The sequence below is a fragment of the Canis lupus genome, chromosome 1 (genome assembly GCF_003254725.2).
Source record: "Canis lupus dingo isolate Sandy chromosome 1, ASM325472v2, whole genome shotgun sequence".
Taxonomy (NCBI): domain Eukaryota; kingdom Metazoa; phylum Chordata; class Mammalia; order Carnivora; family Canidae; genus Canis; species Canis lupus.
In genome coordinates, this window is record NC_064243.1 from 107,625,623 (window position 1) to 107,644,838 (window position 19,216).

Here is a 19,216-nt window from a genome sequence, read left to right on the forward strand (position 1 = left end):
AATTAAAAGTCCACATCACCAACTTCTGTCTGCAGATTTTTTGGAGTCGTGTGTGTGTGTGTGTGTGTGTGTGTGTGTGTGTAGGAGGAGGAGGCAAAGTGCAGAACTGCCAGGGACTCATTATTCATGTCAGAGCAGGAGTATTGTCCTGCTCTGGTCTGGCAGCCTCTGGTTCTCAGAGTTGTGTGAACCCTGGTGCTTGTTTTTCTGGTGGCCTGTTTCAGTTATGCAGAAAAGGAGAGACCTGCTGGATCCATAGGGCCCCAGTTTCTCAGTACTGGTTCTAGGCCTCTTTCCTCTGGAACCCTGGCATCAAGCCCCTTGGGCCAGGGAGAGAAGGTAGAGGGAAGAGTGAACAAAGTGGGCAATTTTTCTTTTATTTATTTATTTATTTATTTATTTATTTATTTATAGATTTTATTTATTTATTCATGAGACAGAGAGAGAGGTATAGATATAGGCAGAGGGAGAAGCAGGCTCCACACGGGAAGCCCGAAGTGGGACTGGATCCTGAAACTCCAGGATCGCGCCCTGAGCCACCCAGGAGTCTGAAGTGCGCAATTTTGAAACTACATTTCCCATCTAGTCCTCGCGGCGGCCAGAGTAATCGGCTAGGGAGAGCCCCAGGGCTTCCTGGGAGTCGTAGTCTGAGGGCTAGAACGGGCCACTTCTCTCAGGGTCGTGGCTCGAAGCCAGGTTTGCAAAAGGTCCTGTGCACTTTGCCGGAAGCCTGGGTCCGGGGGCTCAAGGACGGGAGGAAGCTGAAGACCAGAAGCCCTTTCCTTGGCTTTAGAAGCCGGAGGGCACAAAATACTTTTCCTTTCGGTAGACGCTAGGAAAGTTCTGGTCTGAAAAGACAGCGGTCTCTGTGATATCACGGAACGGTAGGCGGAGCCTCCCTTTGTTACGGTCTAATGAGACTCAGCGTTGGGCTTGTGGGGCGGGGCCAAGGAAACTCCCAGGGAGCATCTTCTGGGAAGTTGCGGCCCCAAGTGGGAAGCTAGAAGCTGGAAGCTGTGGAAACTCCTTGTAGATCGGGCGAACGGTGACCTTGACTCCATTCAAAAAGCTCTCCAAATTACGCGACCAACCTCACCCTCTCCCCCCAAAATCCTTAATTTTATTCGCGGGAAAATAGAGTTGGAAGGACGGGCCCTGCTTGTCCTAAAAGCCCTCAGCCCGGATTCGGCTCTTCAGCGAACCCTAGTATTTGAGGGTGCAACAGTCGAGGCCAAGATCGGAGAGCGGTTGTTAACGGTGCACCGGATCTCCGGACTCCCCGGTTTCCTAACCGAGAAGTGTGCGCCCTGCAAATATTTTGGGGGTCTTCGTCTCGAGGAATAGCTTCGAGTCTAACGCTTCCCTCTCTTCTTCCTAGCGTGAACGTTTAGGGTGAGAGGACCCTCCCCCAAGCACTGCGCGGACTGAGCGCTCTGGCCGCAATGGGTCCGCAACTTCCCCTCCTGGTGGCGGCGCTGGCCGGCTGCCTGCTTCCTGCCCGGGGCTGTGTCACTTGCGATGCAAAGGTCGTGGAGGCGCTATACCACTTTGAGATGGAGTACCTGCCGAGTCGGAGTCAGGAACTGCAAGGAGTGTTGGACAGGATAAAATATCTGCTGAACGATTTCAAGAAAATCCCAGATTTAAATGATCAACATTTAGGGGTTGTCGGTGAGGGCAGGGAAGAGCGTGGAAATCCTGAGTCCTGGGAAAGGAGGGGTCTGGTCTGGGGCTAGGATTGCTGGGTGTGGGGCCAGGGTGGGAAGGGAGGGAAGGACTGGAGCCAGAGTCTACTGGGTTCGGAATGGAGAAGGCCAAGATGCAGATTCCCGGTTTACCCCGGGCTAGCAAAGGCCGTGTTTCCCTCCCCCTTAGCCTGCAATTTTATGTGAAAAACTACAACTCCCAGAAGGCAACGGTCAGGCAATCCCTTTACCAGTCCTAGCCTTGCCCAGTAGCCCCATGGATATTGTAGTTTCTAAGACTAGGTGAGCCAATGAGGCAGAAAGGCTTGAATCTGGAGTTCTATCTCCCCTTTTCCCTCCCCTCCTCCAGATTCCCCCACACTGCAAAAGTTATCCGTGGATTTTCTGAAGAATTTGAAACGTATCACAAACTCTGAAGAACAAGGTAAATGCACAGAGGGGCCAGGGGAGGAGGGGCCCCAGAATCTTCCAGAAAAGTAATAGTTGGTGACAGCTGGTCTGGTAGTGGCTCTGGAGCCAAACTGCCTAGGTTCGAATTCCAGCTCTGTCATCTCCTGTGTGGGCCTGAGTGAGGGATTTCACAGCTTTGTCATTTCTAAATGAAGATCAAAATAATGCCTTCATGCCAGCTGTCGCTTAGCTCAGTGGCCCAGCATTATGTTAAGCGGTCATTGAATTTCATTGTCCCTCCCTGAGAAGACACCAAGTGGAATGCCAGGCTCTTCTGACAGAAACAAACTTCCTGTACCTCACTCCTGGGATGGGTGAGGGAGAGAGGAAGCACTCTGTGTCACCCCTGTTCCTTCCCAGGTGAGGCTTTCCTGAGTCAGATATTCTGGATGTTAATCAAGCAAAAAGCTTCCATTCTGACAACTATAACCCAGTTCCAAAAAAAGGGTGAGGGAAGATGGGAGTCTGTCAGGGACCACAGCCCCTTTCTTCAAAAGTCCCACAGTCCCCGTCTCCAGCCCCTCAGTTCTTGCAATTCTGTCCTCGGACCCAGGGATCCAGACACCTTCCTGGGGACCCAGGGATCCAGGCACCTTCCTCCCTCAAACCCAAGAGCCCAAACCCCAACCTAGTCCTTCGCCCCCCCCCCCCCCAATCTCTTTTAACTTAGAAATCTGATCATCTTTTTTTCTTTCTTTCTTTCTTCTGAGGCAGGTTTTTGTCCCAACAAATGTGGTGAGTCCGGATTATAGGAGCTGGTCCTCTATCCCTCATCGTCGCCCGGTTATGAACCTCCCCCTTGGGGTCTCGATGTTTCTTAATTTTCCACTTCTGAGAGGTTCCTGGTCTCCAATATTCCTTCGGCACTACGGATTCACGGGGGAGCGGGTCCTATTCTATTTGCGCTCTTCACCGAGTCGGGTTGGATCCCTCTTGCTGCCGGGCTTCCTCGTAGCCCCGCCCCTTGGGCTGACCTCCTAGGGACTTGGGCACCTGACCCCGCCCCTGCCCTTGGCCCTGCCCTCTCCTTTTAGCCTCGCCTCTCAGGGCGAATACAGCGTTGATGCTGCCCCTTCAGGTCAGATGTTGCAGACTCTGATCTGGTGCCATAACTGCTTGAAGAGAATACACACTTGTCGAAAGTCCATCGATTGCGGAGGTGAGAGAGCTGGGACCAGCAGGAGGGGTCGACGCAAAGAGGGGCGGAGCCAGAGGAGGGACCGACTCTGGAGGGGGCGGGGCTGGAGCTGGCCGAGACCAAGTAGGAGCGAGTTGGGAGGGAGCATCCCACAGTAACTCCCTATCCCCAGTGCACGAAGTCGTGGTCCATGAACTGGAAGACCTGGTCCTGGATTGTGAGCTCAGCTGGCATCGAATCTCTGCAGGCCTGAACAATTACACATTTTACAGGGTGGGACCCACTAACTCCTGTAACCCTTGAACCCCGAGTCCATCAGGCTTATGTGCGCCCCCTGATCTTTGTATCCAGAGGCTTGCATCTACAATCCCTAAGGCCCATGATCTACCAGATTTTGCTGCTTCTGATCCCCGGAGACCCTATGCCCTGCCCCAGTATACCCTGGACTCCCATTTCCCCCATTGAGACCCCGTGATTATCTCACCCCTGTACAACCCGAAACCCTGAATTCCCCAGGCCTCTGTGACCCCTTGAGCTTGGGTCTAGGTTTTAGGGAGCAACAGCTTGCTGCTGTCCGTGGGGAAAGAGCCCACCCTGACCAAGACCATGGTGAGATTAGAAGATGCAGGTACCTACCGCTGCGAGTTGGCCAATATGAAAACCTCCCGTGCCGCGGTCACGCATTTTCGTGTCAGAGGTCAGTGCTGGGGAGTTGACAGAAGTGAGAGATTCAGGGTCCTGGGGTTGGGGGGAGTCGGCTTCAGGGCGCGGGCCTGCGGCGCTTAACCTCCTGTTGGGGTGTGGTTTCAGGCCACGAGGGTGTGGCTTCGCACCCTGTGGCCCTACCGCTGCGGGGCAGAGATTCACGCAGTTAGGGACGCGCTGCTCTCCTGGAAGAGACCTGGGTCTTGGGGCGGGCTGGAGTGGTGAGGGCTTGCCTTGGCCATGGCGGGACCTTCGTGCCCTCCCAGGACTCCTTCCCTCTCTATCAGTGCTGCCCCAAAGAGCCGGTGGAGCCGGACGGTCGTCACCAACCACTACTACTGCTACCACAGAGTACGAATTCTCTACGGAATGGGATCTCTCTCTGCTCTTCCCAACCGCCCTGGCTAATCCGTCAGAGTGTCCGAAGTCCGAGGACGTTCTGAGAGGCCGTCTGATAGGACTGCTGCTCTGGGGCTTACTGGTGCTGTTAATCGCCTTTGTGACCGCGTGAGCCGCCCTCTGAAGAAGGCAGGGCTTGGAGCAAGGGGAGGGACCTCCAACTTCCTACCGCCGGAGGGGGTCTAGGAAGTGGGGAACCCTGAGAGCTGTACTTCCCTTGGGGACGGGGCCTACAGAACAGGGTGGGGCTTACCTAGGTGGGCTCAGCTTGGGTCACTACTAGAATAGGATCAAATATAGGGAGGGTGGGAGGGGTGTCTCTTACTCAGGACCTAATCTGGTTTCGCTATTTGCACCCCACCCTCCCCCAGGATCCTTTGCTTTCGACCTGGGAAGGTGATCAATTACATAAAGGCTTGGAGGACCAACCAGAAGGAGGCTGCTCAGCAGGCCCAGACTGCTATGGAGCCCCAGGCTGCCCTGGAGTCCCAGGGTGCCCAGAAGCCCCAGAGTGCCCGGAAGCCCCAGGCTGCCCCGAAGCCCAGTGTTCCAAAGGGAAAACTCTCGGCATCAAAGCTCCAGTAAAGATTTATCTGGTGGTCTAAATATCTGACTCATTCCTCCCATCTGATCCTAACTTTTGGTTTCCCTAGAGGAGAGGTCTGGGTCTGGGGATGGTCTCCTGTGTGAGAGAGGAGGGGCTGGAACTCAGCTCCCTGAGTCCTGGAAGGGCCAACTGGCTGAGACTAATTCCAGAATCAAGGAGCGGGGAAAGGCCAGCCCTCCCCACATCTCCTCCCCCAGGCCCAGTCCTCTCACAGGACGCCCCCTCCCCGCTCTTCCTGCCGGGTTTCCTCTTGCCTTTTCCTGTCCCCCACCCAGTGCTGGGAGCTGGGGCAGAGGCAAAGGCTGAACAGGAGCAGCGAGGTCAGGAACCAACCAGGGCCAACGGAGCCAAGGCCCCGGGGTGCTGCTGGGACCTGAAGCAGGGTAAGAGCCAGGGACCCAGGAGTCCAGACCCCTCCTCCCTCAGACCTGGGAGCCAGTCCCCCCAGTCATCTCCCAGCCCAGTGCCCAGGAGTTCCCGCTCCCATCCTCCTGCACTCGGACTCAGGAGTCTGAGCCCTAGCCCCTCTCTCCCACCAAGGAGTCCGGGTCCCCCTCCATCCCAGCCCCACCACTCTGGGCCTCAGGAGTCGGGTCTTACCCACCCTTCCTTAGGGCCATGCTATCTGGTGAACGGAAGGAGGGCGGAAGCCCCCGCTTCGGGAAGCTCCATCTCCCTGTGGGCCTGTGGATCAATTCTCCCAGGAAGCAGCTGGCCAAGCTGGGGCGGCGCTGGCCCAGTGCTGCCTCTGTTAAGTGAGTGCCCACCTCCTTGAGACTCTTGCCCCTGCCCCATCTACCTCCCAGTTGTCCCTGTTTATCACCCAGTCTCTGCACTGGGTAATGCCAGGGGCTCCAAGGATTGGCTTCCAGTTCCTGTCCTGAATGGGCAAGTGAACTGGCAGGCAGGAGGAGACAAGTGGGCAGCAATGCTCCTAGACCCGGTGTGGGGGAGTGCCGGCTCTATAGATGGGCTTAGGCTGGATGGACAAGGGGATGGGGACCCCGGGATAGGGGTTTGATTCACCTTCCTTCCTCCTCTCCCTGCTTACCTCTTGGAATTTCCTTCTGTGGGACTCGCCTTTATTTATTTATTTCTCTCTCTCTCTTTGCCTCTGGCCTCTGCCCAACCCCATCTCTGTCGCCCCCCACCCCCACCCCCTGCATCTCTCGCCCTTCTGTGGGTCTCTGTCCCTCTTTCTCTCGTTTTCTGTCCCCTCTCAATGGGTCTCTGTTGCTCTCTGGGTCTCTGCCCCCCAATTCCTTTCTCCCTGGGTCTCTGTCCCCTCCATCTCGGTCTTTGCCTGCCTCTCTCCTTCTCCACCATCTACTCCGGCCTCTGCCTGTCTGCCTGGGGCTTTCCCCGCCTCTCCACTCCCCGGCGCGCTCCCAGGTCGTCGTCTTCGGACACGGGGAGCCGCAGCAGCGAGCCTCTGCCCCCGCCGCCACCGCACGTGGAGTTGCGGAGAGTGGGCGCGGTCAAGGCGGCCGGGGGAGCCTCCGGGAGTCGCGCCAAGCGCATCTCCCAGCTCTTTCGGGGCTCGGGGACCGGGGCCACGGGGTCCGGCGGCGCGGGAGGCCCCGGGACTCCGGGGGGCGCCCAGCGCTGGGCCAGCGAGAAGAAGCTGCCGGAGCTAGCGGCGGGCGTGGCCCCCGAGCCCCCGCTAGCCGCCCGCGCCACGGCGCCCCCGGGGGTCCTCAAGATCTTCGGCGCCGGCCTGGCGTCGGGCGCCAACTACAAGAGCGTGCTGGCCACTGCGCGCTCCACGGCACGCGAGCTGGTGGCCGAGGCGCTGGAGCGCTACGGGCTGTCGGGCAGCCCCGGGGGCGGCCCCGGCGAGAGCAGCTGCGTGGACGCCTTCGCGCTGTGCGACGCGCTGGGCCGGCCCGCGGCGGGCGGCGTGGGCGGCGGCGAGTGGCGGGCGGAGCACCTGCGCGTGCTGGGCGACTCGGAGCGTCCGCTGCTGGTGCAGGAGCTGTGGCGTGCGCGGCCCGGCTGGGCGCGGCGTTTCGAGCTGCGCGGCCGCGAGGAGGCGCGCCGCCTGGAGCAGGAGGCCTTCGGGGCGGCAGACAGCGACGGTGAGCCGAACCCCGCCGGACGCTGAGGGGCGGGGCTTTGCGGGGCGGGGCGGGGCCTGTTCTGGAGGCGGGGCCTCGAGAGGTGGGGCGGGGCTTGGGAGCGGGGGCGCTGGGGCGGGGAAGGATCTGTGGGGCTGGAGGGGCCGGTGGTAGGCTGGGGGCGAGTCCGCGGGAGAGAAGGGGACTGGGAGGGACCTATAGCGCCAGGTGGAGCAGAGAGTGGGCCTGGAGCAGGACCCGGCTCAGCGAGACTGGCGAGGCCGATGGGCGGGGCGTGTGATGCTGGGGCGGGGCCTGCGGAATAGAGTAACCTGGAGCGAGACAGGTGGAATGGTGGCGCTGGCCCTTCTGTCTGGAGGCCTCTCAGAACAATAGGTTGAAGGGGTTCGAGAGGAACAGGGCCTGTGTAGATTTTTTTTTTTTAAGATTTTATTTATTTATTCATTCATAAGAGACAGAGAGAGAGAGAGAGAGACAGGAGGAGGGAGAAGCAGGCTCCCTGCAGGGACCCCAACGTGGGACTCCATCCCCAGACTCCGGGATCACGCCCTGGGCCAAAGGCAGGCGCCAAACCGCTGAGCCACCCAGGGATCCCAGGGCCTTTGTAGATTAAGTGTATAAAGGGAAGAGACCTGGAGAGTGAAGAAATGGGCTACTTGATCAGGGCCTAGGAATGGGCAAAGCCTCGGGGCACCTGGCCTTGGAGCAGGTGGCCCTAGGCTAAGTTGGCTGCAGAGTGGGAGATTTGAGGGTGGCTCAAGGGAAATGAAGAAGAAGAGTATTCGTAGAGGCCAAGGAAGGTCATGCTTACATGCTGGCCTGGTATTTGAGAAGGCCGGCCGGGAACAGGAGGTGATGCCATGTGTGAAATAGTAAGTGCAGAGCAGGGCCTGGCAGGAATGGGGCCTGGCTCCGGGCTAGGGGCCGCCCAGGGAGCCTTCTAACACTTTTCTGTTTCTGAGTCTCCCTTTGGGAGATAGAGTGTTGTAGCAGTTAACTCAGGAGCTTTGAACTCTGGCTTGGATTCCAGTATGTCCTTTACTGGTTAAACTGAGCAAAACCCGAGGTGAAGGTGGAATGAGATCATGTATAAAAGGGCTTTAGCACAAGGATTGGCACATAGTAGTTGCCTAATAAAGAATGGCAATTATTACCATTGTTTTTCTTTTTTCTCTCTCTCTCTCTCTCTCTCTTTTCACAAAGCATTTGTTGAGCGCCTACTGTGGGCCACACATTATTTAGGGCCCTGGGGGAATACAGTGAGCCCAGGACAGGTGAGGTTCCCACCCTCCTAGATTTCACAGTCTAGTGACAAACACCTCAGTTCATTCCTTTGGCTCATTTCCACTAACCCCCCACTATGTGCCAGGGCCCTGCTAGGTCCAGACAAAGCCCGGTGTGTCCAGTTGTGCCCTTCTCTGCTGCAGCTTGGAATGTCAGGGAAGGGTGCTCGGGAAGAGGTGGTTTCTGTCTCCTTGAGGACAGTCTTCTCTGTTCACTGCCAAGTCCCTAGTGCCTAGAACAGTGCTCTGCACACATTAGGTCCCCTCCCCCCCGCAATTAAAAGAATCAATTCATTTCTGAGCTGAAAACTGTCAGGTGGGTAGAAGTCAGGCAGAAGATGTGTTTCAGGCAGAGGGAACAGCATATGCAAAAACCTAAAGGTGGGAAGCCTCCTCACTTCTCTGTAGTCAATTCTTGGTTCTATAATCTCCAAATCTCTGAGCCTGTCTGTCTCGGTCTCTTTTTAGTCTCTGCCTCATCCCTGTCTGTCTCTCCCCCGCAGGCACGGGCGCCCCCTCGTGGCGGCCACAAAAGAACCGTTCCCGGGCGGCTTCCGGCGGGGCGGCCCTGGCCAGTCCTGGCCCAGGGTCCGGCTCAGGGCCCCCTGCTGGGTCTGGGGGCAAAGAACGCTCGGAAAACCTGTCCCTGCGGCGCAGCGTGTCGGAGCTCAGCCTGCAGGGGCGGCGGCGGCGGCAGCAGGAGCGCAGGCAGCAGGCACTTAGCATGGCCCCAGGGGCAGCCGATGCCCAGATCGGACCCGCAGACCCTGGCGACTTCGATCAGTTGACCCAGTGCCTCATCCAGGCCCCCAGCAACCGTCCCTACTTCCTGCTGCTCCAGGGCTACCAGGACGCCCAGGTAAGCCCACCCTGGCCTACCGGGAGAGACCTATTATTGCTCTATTCGTTTGCCCAGCGACCAAATTACAACTCCCATTATTCTTTGGATGGGGCAGTCTCAGGAATGCCGGAAGGTGTGGTCCCAGCGAGGTTCCAGGGTAGGAGATGTCATTGTCAGAGATGGAGGATGGGGGTGGTGGTAGCTAGCGGTGGAGGTTGATGGCTGAAAAAGATCTCGCTGGAGGAACAAGTAGGGAATGGCAGATTTCACACAAAACTGGGGGAAAGCTGTTTTTGTCAAGGGGTGAAAGAGACAGCCTATTGTAAAATAAGGATGTCCTTGTAAGGGTCTATTTCTTGATGAGGAGTAATAGAAGTGTCTATCTTGTTTGGGAGAAAGATAATTTGGCTGATGCATGGGTTCTTGTTCTGGGTAAGCCTATATTTTCTTGGAAGGAGTGGACCAATCCATTTCTTAAAGGTATTGGTTTACACTGGACCAATTTGACTATTGCTGATGGGGGTAGGTGAGACTAATACTTCTGTTTTATTTATTTATTTATTTATTTATTTATTTTTTTAATTTATGATAGTCACACACAGAGAGAGAGAGAGAGAGAGAGGCAGAGACACAGGCAGAGGGAGAAGCAGGCTCCATGCACCAGGAGCCTGATGTGGGATTCGATCCCGGGTCTCCAGGATCGCGCCCTGGGCCAAAGGCAGGCGCTAAACCGCTGCGCCACCCAGGGATCCCTATTTATTTATTTATTTATTTAATTAATTTATTTTATAATTTTTTGTTCCTTGGACTTTTTTTTTTTTTTTTTTTAGATTTTGTTTATTTATTCATGAGACACAGAGAGAAAGGCAGAGAACTAGGCAGAGGGAGAAGCAGGCTCCATGCAGGGAGCCTGATGTGGGACTTGATCCCGGGACTCCAGGATCATGCCCTGGGCCGAAGGCAGGTGCTCAACTGCTGAGCCACCCAGGCGTCTCGATACTTCTATTTTATATATTTGGGTGATGATAGAAGAACTTGTTTGAGGGGATCCCTGGGTGGCTCAGCGGTTTAGCGTTCCCTTCAGCCCAGGGCGTGATCCTGGAGTCCCAGGATCCAGTCCCACATGGGGCTCCCTGCATGGAGCCTGCTTCTCCCTCTGCCTGTGTCTCTGTCTCTCTGTGTCTCTCATTAATAAATAAATAAAATATTAAAAAAATTTATTTGAGTGTCAGAGAGCAAGGGAGGGAGAAAACATTAGAAGTTAGTAGAAAATTACTCATGGGTTAGAGGGAAATTATTATATTAATAGAAACGTAATGTATGAAAAAAAGAAACGTAATGTATCATTGGAAATATTCATTTTCATGAGTGTGATAATTGGGAGAATCATTTTTATGGTATTTGACTTTGGGTAACAGTGGTACATCCAAGTTCAACAGATACTTTTGAGAATCATTGGGAAAGCCTACTGGTGGAGCTCAGTGAATAGTCTCGTGTTGTCAGAGAGTGATCCACTTGGGTTAGGAGGCCTAGCTGTGTGTGTGAGTGAGAGGGGAAGACTCTTGAGAGCAGGACTTGCATGGAAGAATTAATTCCTCCTTGTTGGGGCAAGGGGACTGGGCAAGTTCATTCTAGGCAGGAGTTTGCATATATTATAACAGCCCATTTCTCCAGGCAAGGTTGGAGAATAGGAGGGTCTATTCTGGGAAGGTAGTCAAGTTGGAAGAATCTATTCTGGGAGTATAGGAGAGTCTAGTATGGGAAGAGGGGAAAACATTGGAAACATCCACTCTTTAAAGTGAGGTTCATGAGAAATTCCTTTCTAAGAAAGAGGCTTCATTGGAAGTCTTCTTTTCTTGGGATCAAGAGTAAGAAGTGAATCTCTTAGAAAGAGAAATTTATTTGTAGTCATTTATTCATGAGTGGCTGGCTATAACCTGAGAGTTCATTGCAGGCACTGTGGAAGCCTCCCCTCTTGGGTTAAGCAATTTTAGAGAAGGGTTCATGTATTTTGGATCATTCCATTGCTTCAAACAGGGATAGAAAACAGGAAATTCTACCTTCAGAAGGTGGTAAGACTGAAAAGGTCCATTTTCTAGAGGCAGATGAACAAATCCATTGTAGGAAGGAGTCTCTTTGGAAATGTCCCTCCATGGGGTGAAGGAATTGGGAGAGTTCAGTGTAGGAAGGGGATTTATGAATATGAGGATGATTATTCTCTTAGACATGAATAGAGAACAGAGAATGTATTTTAGGAAGGGGATCAGACTGAGCTCTTCCATTTTTATAGGTTGGAAATGGAAGAGTCTTTTAGGAAGAGGTCTTCTGGAATGCACCTCTTCATTTGGTGGATGAAATGAGACACTCCATTATAAGAAGAGGGTCTCCTTGAAAACATCTATGTATAAGGTGGAGTTGCTAGAAGAACTACTATATGGAGATCTCCACGGAGATGTTCTTCTTTAGGATGGGAAAATTGAAAGCATCCACTGATGGAGAGGAGAGTATCTTTAGAATCCTCTATCATGGGAATGGAGGTGGTAGATGAGTCCATTGTAGTATTATGTCTCCTTGGAAGTGAGTTCAGCATTGAGTGGGAAAAAATAAGAGTCCATTGTAGAAAGGGGGTCTCCCCAGATGTATATACTCATGGGGTGGAAGAAACCTTTGTTCACAGGAGGAGTCTCTTTAAAGATATCCATCCTTTTTTTTTAAATATTCAGAAAAGCTATTATTGGAAGGGGAAACATCTTTGGTAGTCTCCGTCATGGGGGTAGAATGTCAGGCAAATGGGGCCAAAGGTAGGGAAATGGGAGAGTTCCTAAGTTCTAAGAGAAAGATTTCCTTGGAAAGTTCCATTCTTTGAGAGTAATGGGACAGTCCATTTTAGCGATGTGGGTGTGGTGTTCTTGGAAGCACCTATTCTTTGAGCTGGATGTTGTGGGAGAGTACACTGTGGGAAGGGATTGCCTGTAACAGTCCATTCAGAGGAGGTGAGATGGAAGTCTCCATCTCACTTTTCTCCATCTCACTGGAGAAAAGTCTCCTGGAAATCATCAATAATTTGAGGGAGAGGAATTATAGAGCCCATGTCAAGAAAGGGGTTTCCTTATAAGCAGCTGGTCTTCAAGATGAGTTTTATGGGTCAGTTGGTCACAGGAAGTGCCTTTGAAAAGTCCACTCATGCTTGGGTGGAGGTAATTGGTGAGTCCTTTGGGATCCCAGGAGATCTCCTTGGAAGTGTTCATCCTGAGGGAGGTGGTTGATGGGAGAGTGGATTATGGCAAAAGGTCTTCTTTGGAAGCATCCATTCCTCATGGAGATGTGTCTCTACTGTGTCTTCACTTTCCCTCCAGGACTTCGTGGTGTATGTGATGACACGGGAGCAGCACGTCTTCGGCCGCGGGGGGAACTCCTCAGCCCGTGGTGGGTCCCCCGCCCCATACGTGGACACCTTTCTCAATGCCCCTGACATCCTGCCACGGCACTGCACGGTGCGTGCGGGCCCTGAGCCCCCAGCCATGGTGCGCCCATCCCGGGGGGCCCCAGTCACGCATAACGGGTGCCTCCTGCTGCGGGAGGCCGAGCTGCACCCTGGCGACCTGCTGGGGCTGGGCGAGCACTTCCTCTTCATGTACAAGGACCCCCGCACCGGGGGCTCTGGGCCTGCGCGGCCGCCCTGGCTGCCCGCCCGCCCGGGGACCGCCCCGCCGGGCCCAGGGTGGGCCTTCTCTTGCCGCCTGTGCGGCCGCGGCCTGCAGGAGCGGGGCGAGGCGCTGGCGGCCTACCTGGACGGCCGGGAGCCGGTGCTGCGCTTTCGGCCGCGTGAAGAAGAGGCGCTGCTGGGCGAGATCGTGCGTGCTGCCGCCGCGGGCGCTGGGGACCTGCCGCCGCTGGGGCCCGCCACCCTGCTGGCGCTGTGCGTGCAGCATTCAGCCCGAGAGCTGGAGCTGGGCCACCTGCCGCGCCTGCTGGGCCGCCTGGCCCGACTCATTAAGGAGGCTGTCTGGGTGAGTCCTCCCACCGCAGTCCAGGCCCCTCGGAGCCCCAGATTCTTTCCCTAGCCACCCCTCGCCACCTCCCAGCCGTAGTGGGGCAGGATGAAACTGCCTCTTCCGTGATGCTTCAAGAGGGGCTTGGGCCATGAAGCAAGGGGTCTCATGGGATGCTGGGCCCTATGGATTCACCCACGGTACTAGAAGAGAAGGCAGTGAAATACCACCTTTGCCCCTCTGGGATGATGGGAGAAACCGTTCTGGGAGGTCGGGAGAGAGATCTTGTTGGATGAGATCCCTTGGATGAGAAGTCAGGAGAGACCACTGTGGGAGGTGAGGCAGGCAGCCCATGGGGCCTGATGCTTTGAGCAGTAGTAGGTGAGACCATTTCTTGGAGGCAAGAGAGAACAAATCAGTGGGACCTAAAGATGGAAGTGCCTGGGAGAAATCCCAGGTTCCAGCCCCCTGAGCAGGGCTTATTAAAGAAAAGGTTAAGGAAGTGTCTTGGGGGTAGGAAGAAACTTTAAATGGAGCTGAGGGAGACAGACCACTCACAATCATGGGAGTTTGTGTTTTAAACGGTAAGAAGAGGAGAGACCATTCTGAAGCTTGAGGGTTAGAGTCCATTTGAGTGGGGAGAGTCACTATCAAAAAGGTGCTTCTAGAAAAACCAGGGTATTAACTCATAGGCCTCTCCCCACGCCCCCTCACCTTGACTCTGATCTTACTGTTCTACAGGAAAAAATTAAGGAAATTGGAGACCGTCAGCCAGAGAAGTAAGAAAAATTCTGGGGATAAGGGTCTAGGGATGAAGGGGTGTGGGGATTTACAGCCAGTTCTGTGTTCACTCCATTCATATCTTAGTACAGGTTGCTGCTCTTCCTTGGCACTCAATGAGGATTGGCCTCAGTACCCAATTAGACTCAGATCTCGGGGTTCAGATACTACGGTGGGGGTTGGGCTAGGATCATAGGTTCTTTTCTCCTCCAGCCACCCAGAGGGAGTCCCCGAGGTGCCCTTGACTCCGGAGGCTGTGTCAGTAGAGCTGCGGCCACTCATGCTATGGATGGCCAACACCACGGAACTGCTGAGCTTTGTGCAGGAGAAAGTGCTGGAGATGGAGAAGGAGGCTGACCAGGAGGGTGAGCTCTGACCCAAGCCTAGGCTTCCCAAGCCCCCTGTCATTCCCTCTACTTGGGGACTTGGGCTCCTGCCTGTCAGCCTCTGGTCTCTCTCTCACCCCCAGGTCTGTCCTCAGACCCACAGCTCTGCAATGACTTGGAATTATGTGATGAGGCCATGGCCCTCCTGGATGAGGTCATCATGTGTACCTTTCAGCAGTCTGTCTACTACCTCACCAAGGTTGGTCTTGTCCCCTGCTTCCTGTTGACACATAACCTCCTGACTTCCAGTTTGAATTACATCACTCTGATGTCACTTCCTCTTTGACCTTGTGAGATTCCCTGCTTCTCTGACATCACTTCCCAATCACTGCAGCACTTTGCTGTGTTGGAACCACTTCCTGTTTGAGCCTGCATTACTTCCTGCCTTCCCAGCTTTTCTTCCTGTCTCTCCAACTGTCCCCTCTTGGCCAGCTAACTTTACCATCTGGTTATATCACCTCTATCATTTTTTTTTAAGCTCCTTTTTTCTAAATCCACTGGCAAATTTCTTAGGTGGTTAGATAGATAGATGGGGGATCAAACAGTGCCGGACACTGTCGTTTAAACTAAAGGTCCTCTTGAATCCAGCTTCCCTTCCTGTGTTTGCTGATTTTACATCCTACAGCTCTGAATTCACTCCCTTTTCTGAGTCACAGATCTTCTCCCTGGAGTCTAGTCCTGCAGGACCTGCTATCTGTCCCAGTCTTCCACTACCCTTGACCTTAAGATGGCTTCTTGGAATTTGTAGGGTTTCAGGCTTCCAGTGGACCTGAGTCCATATCAGTGAAAGGAAAAGGAATCTTTGGGTACAGTCTTTCTGTTCCATAAGCCGCCTTGATTTGTGAACCCAGTTCCTCCAAGGCTTCACTTCCTGTCCATCCCTGCCAAGTGTGGCTTTATTTCTTCTTCAGCTCTGACCTCATTTCCTGTCCTTCACTTTCCACTGGCTTACCGCCATGCCACTCCCACTTCCTGACTCTTCATTCTTTTTCTTTCCTTCGGGAGCTCTGGATAAATAATTCTTTGACTGAAGGGGGCCTCTTTGTTCAGTATCCTTTTGTCCTCCGTGAGCTGTCTCTGTTGAGAACTCTGAGCCCTGTAAAGCATCAGAGGTAGTCATTAAAATACCCAAGAAACTCCTGGAGGCTTTCTTAAGACCTGAGGTGTTCTGGCCCTGATGAATGCTAGAAACCCATCTGGAAAGTAGGGATTTCCTCATAGAGACCTGTAGAGTGTCATGTGTAGAAAGGACTGTAATTTCCAGAAGTTCTATCACCCTGAACTTCCGGGAGGTTGTAGTCCAATCACCTGTTTGCATCTCTGTGTCTTCTTAGACTCTGTATTCAACACTGCCTGCTCTCCTGGATAGTAACCCTTTTACAGCTGGGGCAGAGCTGCCAGGGCCTGGCGCAGAGCTGGGGGCCATGCCTCCAGGGTTGAGACCAACCCTGGGCGTGTTCCAGGCAGCCCTGGAACTGACCAGCCAGTGTGAGCTGCACCCGGACCTCGTGTCTCAGACTTTCGGTTACTTGTTCTTCTTCTCCAATGCATCCCTTCTCAACTCACTGATGGAACGAGGTGAGGGTCAGACTGGGGAAGGGGCAGGGAGGAAAGGACGGGCAACCTCTAAGACCGGTATCAATTCAGACACCACGCCCACAGGATCAGTCCTCATGTTTAGGGACTCTGGCGAGCAAGCTCCAGATCCCAAGCTGAAGGATGGGAAGGGTTTGGGAGTGAGGAGGGCAGAGTCTGCAAACCAATTGCCCCTCATGCCCTTCCCTACAGGTCAAGGCCGGCCTTTCTATCAATGGTCCCGAGCTGTCCAAATCCGAACCAACTTGGACCTTGTCTTGGACTGGCTGCAGGGAGCCGGGCTGGGTGACATTGCCACTGAATTCTTCCGGAAACTCTCCATAGCTGTGAACCTGCTCTGTGTGCCCCGCACTTCTCTGCTCAAGGTGACTCCTGATCCCTGACCTCTGACATCCTCTATTCAGCTTACCCTTGGACGTCACCTTGGACTTCATGTTATCCCCTGCCCTGGCTCTGACACTGGGTGCGGCATTGATGGTTAGAGGAAGCCAGCCCCAAGTGTCCAAACTGCATCTGAATCCTGGGCTACTTGCTAATAATAGTTTCCAAGGCCCCCTCCCTCAGACGTGCTGATTCAGAAAGTTTGCTATGAGACCAGGGAATGTGATAGTTAAAACATTCGTTGCACATAAACTACATGCCAGACACTGTTTAGTAGTTTAGTACTTTTTTAAAATTATTTTTAAGATTTTATTTATGAGGGGAAATGAGAGAGAGAGAGAGAGAGAGAGAGAGAACAAACAGGGGGAGCAGCAGAGGGAGAGGGAAAAGTAGACTCCCCACTGAGCAGGGAAGTCTCATGCAGGGCTTGTTCCCAGGACCCTGAGATCATGACTTGAACCGAAGGCAGATGCTTAATGGACTAAGCCATCCAGGCGCCCCTGTTTAGCACTTCTCATTGAATGTTGACTAAGCCTCATGAAATTAGGTTATTAACTGAAAATTCTTTTCAGACAAGGAAGTTGAAAATCAGGTAGGATAAGTTACTCAATTTCATTTATTTATATTTATCAAACTTTAACAGAACATTTAATAAGCACTAGGCAGTGTCCTAACTACTTAATGATCTTGCCATATTGAATCCTCCTCAAAACTATGCCATTACATAGTTCCTAGTCCTGCCCACACCCAGTTGACAGATGAAGAGACTGAGGTACAGTGGCTTGCTAGAAGGTAATGAGTAGTGAAGCTGGATTTTTGAGCCCAGGCAATCTGAGTCCAGAGTCTCTGGTTTTCAACCCACTGATGATTCGTTTTTGTTTTGTTTTGTTTTTTTTAATTTTTATTTATTTATGATAGTCACACACAGAGAGAGAGAGAGGCAGAAACACAGGCAGAGAGAGAAGCAGGCTCCATGCACCGGGAGCCCGACGTGGGATTCGATCCCGGGTCTCCAGGATCGCGCCCTGGGCCAAAGGCAGGCGCCAAACCGCTGCACCACCCAGGGATCCCCCCACTGATGATTCGAATGTCATCTCAGTTAGGTGTAGAATTGTTCAAAAACAAAAAAATAGCCACAATATAGTAATGAACCTCTAGGTACACAACATCAGCTTCAATCATACAAACTAATGGGGGCACCTGGATGGCTCTGTGGTTGAGCATCTGCCTTTGGCTCAGGTCGTGATTCAGGGGTCCTGGGATTAAGTCTTACATCGGGCTCCCCGCGGGGAGCCCGATTCTCCCTCTGCCTGTGTCTCTGCCTTTCTGTGTGGGTCTCGAAGTAAAATCTTTAAAAAAAATAATAATACAAACTAATGGCCCATTTTGTTTCTTCTTCACCCCATACCCAACTCCTAGATCTTCATTTATGCTGAAGCAAATCACTTTTTTTTTTTTTAAAGCTGAGAGCATGAAAAAAAAAAAAAAAAGCTGAGAGCATGCCTTTTCCCACCATCACTTTGGTGACAGCCTGGCCTCACAATGTCCGGAAGACATCGCACAGACACAACCATCTACCCATTACATCCATGCCCTTTAAGGAGGGCCTTCCATTTAGGATTTCTCAGCTGCCCCATAATGACCCCAGATTTCTCACATGATCTTCCCACCAGGCTTCATGGAGCAGCCTACGAACTGACCACCCCACACTGACCCCTGCTCAGCTCCACCATCTGCTCAGCCACTACCAGCTGGGTCCTGGTCGTGGGCCACCACCTGCCTGGGATCCTCCCCCTGCAGAGCGAGATGCTGTGGATACAGGTGAGGAGAGATGGGGACAGAGGCACTGGGGCTGTCAGCTTTTTTTTTTTTTTTTGTCCTCAGGACCCAGGAATTTATAGCCCCAACCCCTTCCTCTTTCTGACCCAGGATTATATACCTTTAACCCTCTCCTCCTTCAAGATCTAAGTGATGGACCCTAACTACCCCTCCCCCAGGGTACAAGAGTTCAAGCTCCATCTCTCCTTTTTTCCCCAAAGTTCGGGCCCTCAGCCTCTTCCCCGACAAGCTGCCCTCCCCTCCCAGTAATTCGGGTTCCGGACCCCTCCACTCTAAGGAATCCGTAAAACTAAGCTCCCAGACCTTCCTTTCTCAGACCCAAGAACCCAATACCTCGCCCGTTTCCCGGGCAACGGTGGCCTTTCTTTGTGTGAACTACAACTCCCATGATGCCTGGGGACTCCCAAGAGTCGTGTTTGAGTGGATCCTGCTCCAGGAATTGCTGGGAGTTGAAGTTTTTCCCTCGGGCATGACGCAGCTTCTCCCCCAACCCTGCTACCCCTCGCCCATTTTCAGAATTTGACTCTATCTTTCTTCGATTTCCTAGGGGACATCTTCGAAAGCTTCTCTTCCCATCCTCCCCTCATCCTGCCCTTGGGCAGCTCGCGCCTGCGCCTCACCGGTCCTGTGACGGACGACGCCCTGCACCGTGAACTGCGCAGGCTCCGCCGCCTTCTCTGGGATCTTGAGCAGCAGGAACTGCCGGCCAATCACCGCCACGGGCCTCCCGCGGCCACGCCTCCTTGAAAACCAATAACGAACAAGCGCGCGAACCTTGAAAATTCTTCGGCTTCCACTCCCTGGAGCCCGCCTGAGCTCCGAGCTCTCTGGGAGTTGTAGTTCTTTCCTCGCGTGGGATGCCGGGAGTTTGAGTTTTCGGGCAGTAGAGGATGGGACAGTGGGAAAATGGGCTTGGGAAGTGAGCGCAAGGAGCAATAAAGGTATCTGTCGTATTGGCAACGCCTCACTTGTTAAGACTCGGGAACGCTGGTGATGATGACTTTCTGCGGATTACAGCACCATGGTCCTCGACTA

At 53.5% G+C, this 19,216-nt stretch overlaps 2 protein-coding genes and 1 long non-coding RNA gene across 6 annotated transcripts; 2 read left to right on the forward strand and 1 right to left on the reverse strand.

Moving 5' to 3' along the window:
• The first annotated feature begins 640 nt into the window (after positions 1 to 640).
• On the forward strand, positions 641 to 5,004 carry IZUMO1 (izumo sperm-egg fusion 1). 3 transcript variants are annotated; one of them, XM_049093988.1, is made up of 9 exons: positions 641 to 884; positions 1,379 to 1,671; positions 2,056 to 2,130; positions 2,871 to 2,891; positions 3,235 to 3,315; positions 3,467 to 3,567; positions 3,841 to 3,991; positions 4,287 to 4,506; positions 4,770 to 5,004. In XM_049093988.1, the coding sequence occupies exons 2-9, from the start codon at positions 1,443 to 1,445 to the stop codon at positions 4,981 to 4,983; spliced, it is 1,092 nt and encodes a 363-aa protein (XP_048949945.1). In that variant the 5' UTR covers positions 641 to 884; positions 1,379 to 1,442; the 3' UTR covers positions 4,984 to 5,004. The 3 variants fall into 3 exon arrangements, with proteins under 3 accessions (XP_048949945.1, XP_025280167.1, XP_025280166.1); XM_025424382.3 differs by lacking the exon at positions 641 to 884 and adding an exon at positions 2,517 to 2,603 and having other exon boundaries at positions 916 to 1,671; positions 4,266 to 4,527; positions 4,770 to 4,908; XM_025424381.3 differs by lacking the exon at positions 641 to 884 and adding an exon at positions 2,517 to 2,603 and having other exon boundaries at positions 920 to 1,671; positions 4,266 to 4,506.
• On the reverse strand, positions 2,886 to 4,067 carry LOC125752519 (uncharacterized). The gene is made up of 2 exons (XR_007402252.1): positions 3,931 to 4,067; positions 2,886 to 3,543 (listed from the first exon to the last, which is right to left on the reverse strand). It is a non-coding gene; the product is annotated as an uncharacterized LOC125752519 (long non-coding RNA).
• RASIP1 (Ras interacting protein 1) lies at positions 4,961 to 19,141 on the forward strand. Of its 2 annotated transcripts, XM_035711950.2 has the most exons (13): positions 4,961 to 4,979; positions 5,281 to 5,388; positions 5,620 to 5,760; positions 6,398 to 7,083; positions 8,870 to 9,225; positions 12,564 to 13,217; positions 13,941 to 13,978; positions 14,193 to 14,344; positions 14,449 to 14,564; positions 15,700 to 15,943; positions 16,154 to 16,326; positions 18,016 to 18,163; positions 18,729 to 19,141. In XM_035711950.2, exons 3-13 carry the CDS (start codon positions 5,624 to 5,626, stop codon positions 18,926 to 18,928), a joined length of 2,904 nt encoding a protein of 967 aa, XP_035567843.1. In that variant the 5' UTR covers positions 4,961 to 4,979; positions 5,281 to 5,388; positions 5,620 to 5,623; the 3' UTR covers positions 18,929 to 19,141. The 2 variants fall into 2 exon arrangements, with proteins under 2 accessions (XP_035567843.1, XP_025280158.1); XM_025424373.3 differs by lacking the exon at positions 4,961 to 4,979 and having other exon boundaries at positions 5,079 to 5,388; positions 14,461 to 14,564.
• Positions 19,142 to 19,216: the final 75 nt, after the last annotated feature.

Coding starts and splice junctions, on each gene's coding strand:
- IZUMO1 (XM_025424381.3), top strand. CDS start 1,443: ATGGGTCCGCAACTTCCCCTCCTGGTGGCGGCGCTGGCCGGCTGCCTG. Junction 3,992..4,265: donor CACGCATTTTCGTGTCAGAG/GTCAGTGCTGGG, acceptor GTGCCCTCCCAG/GACTCCTTCCCTCTCTATCA. Junction 4,507..4,769: donor TTAATCGCCTTTGTGACCGC/GTGAGCCGCCCT, acceptor ACCCTCCCCCAG/GATCCTTTGCTTTCGACCTG.
- RASIP1 (XM_035711950.2), top strand. CDS start 5,624: ATGCTATCTGGTGAACGGAAGGAGGGCGGAAGCCCCCGCTTCGGGAAG. Junction 15,944..16,153: donor CAACTCACTGATGGAACGAG/GTGAGGGTCAGA, acceptor CCTTCCCTACAG/GTCAAGGCCGGCCTTTCTAT. Junction 16,327..18,015: donor CCCGCACTTCTCTGCTCAAG/GTGACTCCTGAT, acceptor TCTTCCCACCAG/GCTTCATGGAGCAGCCTACG.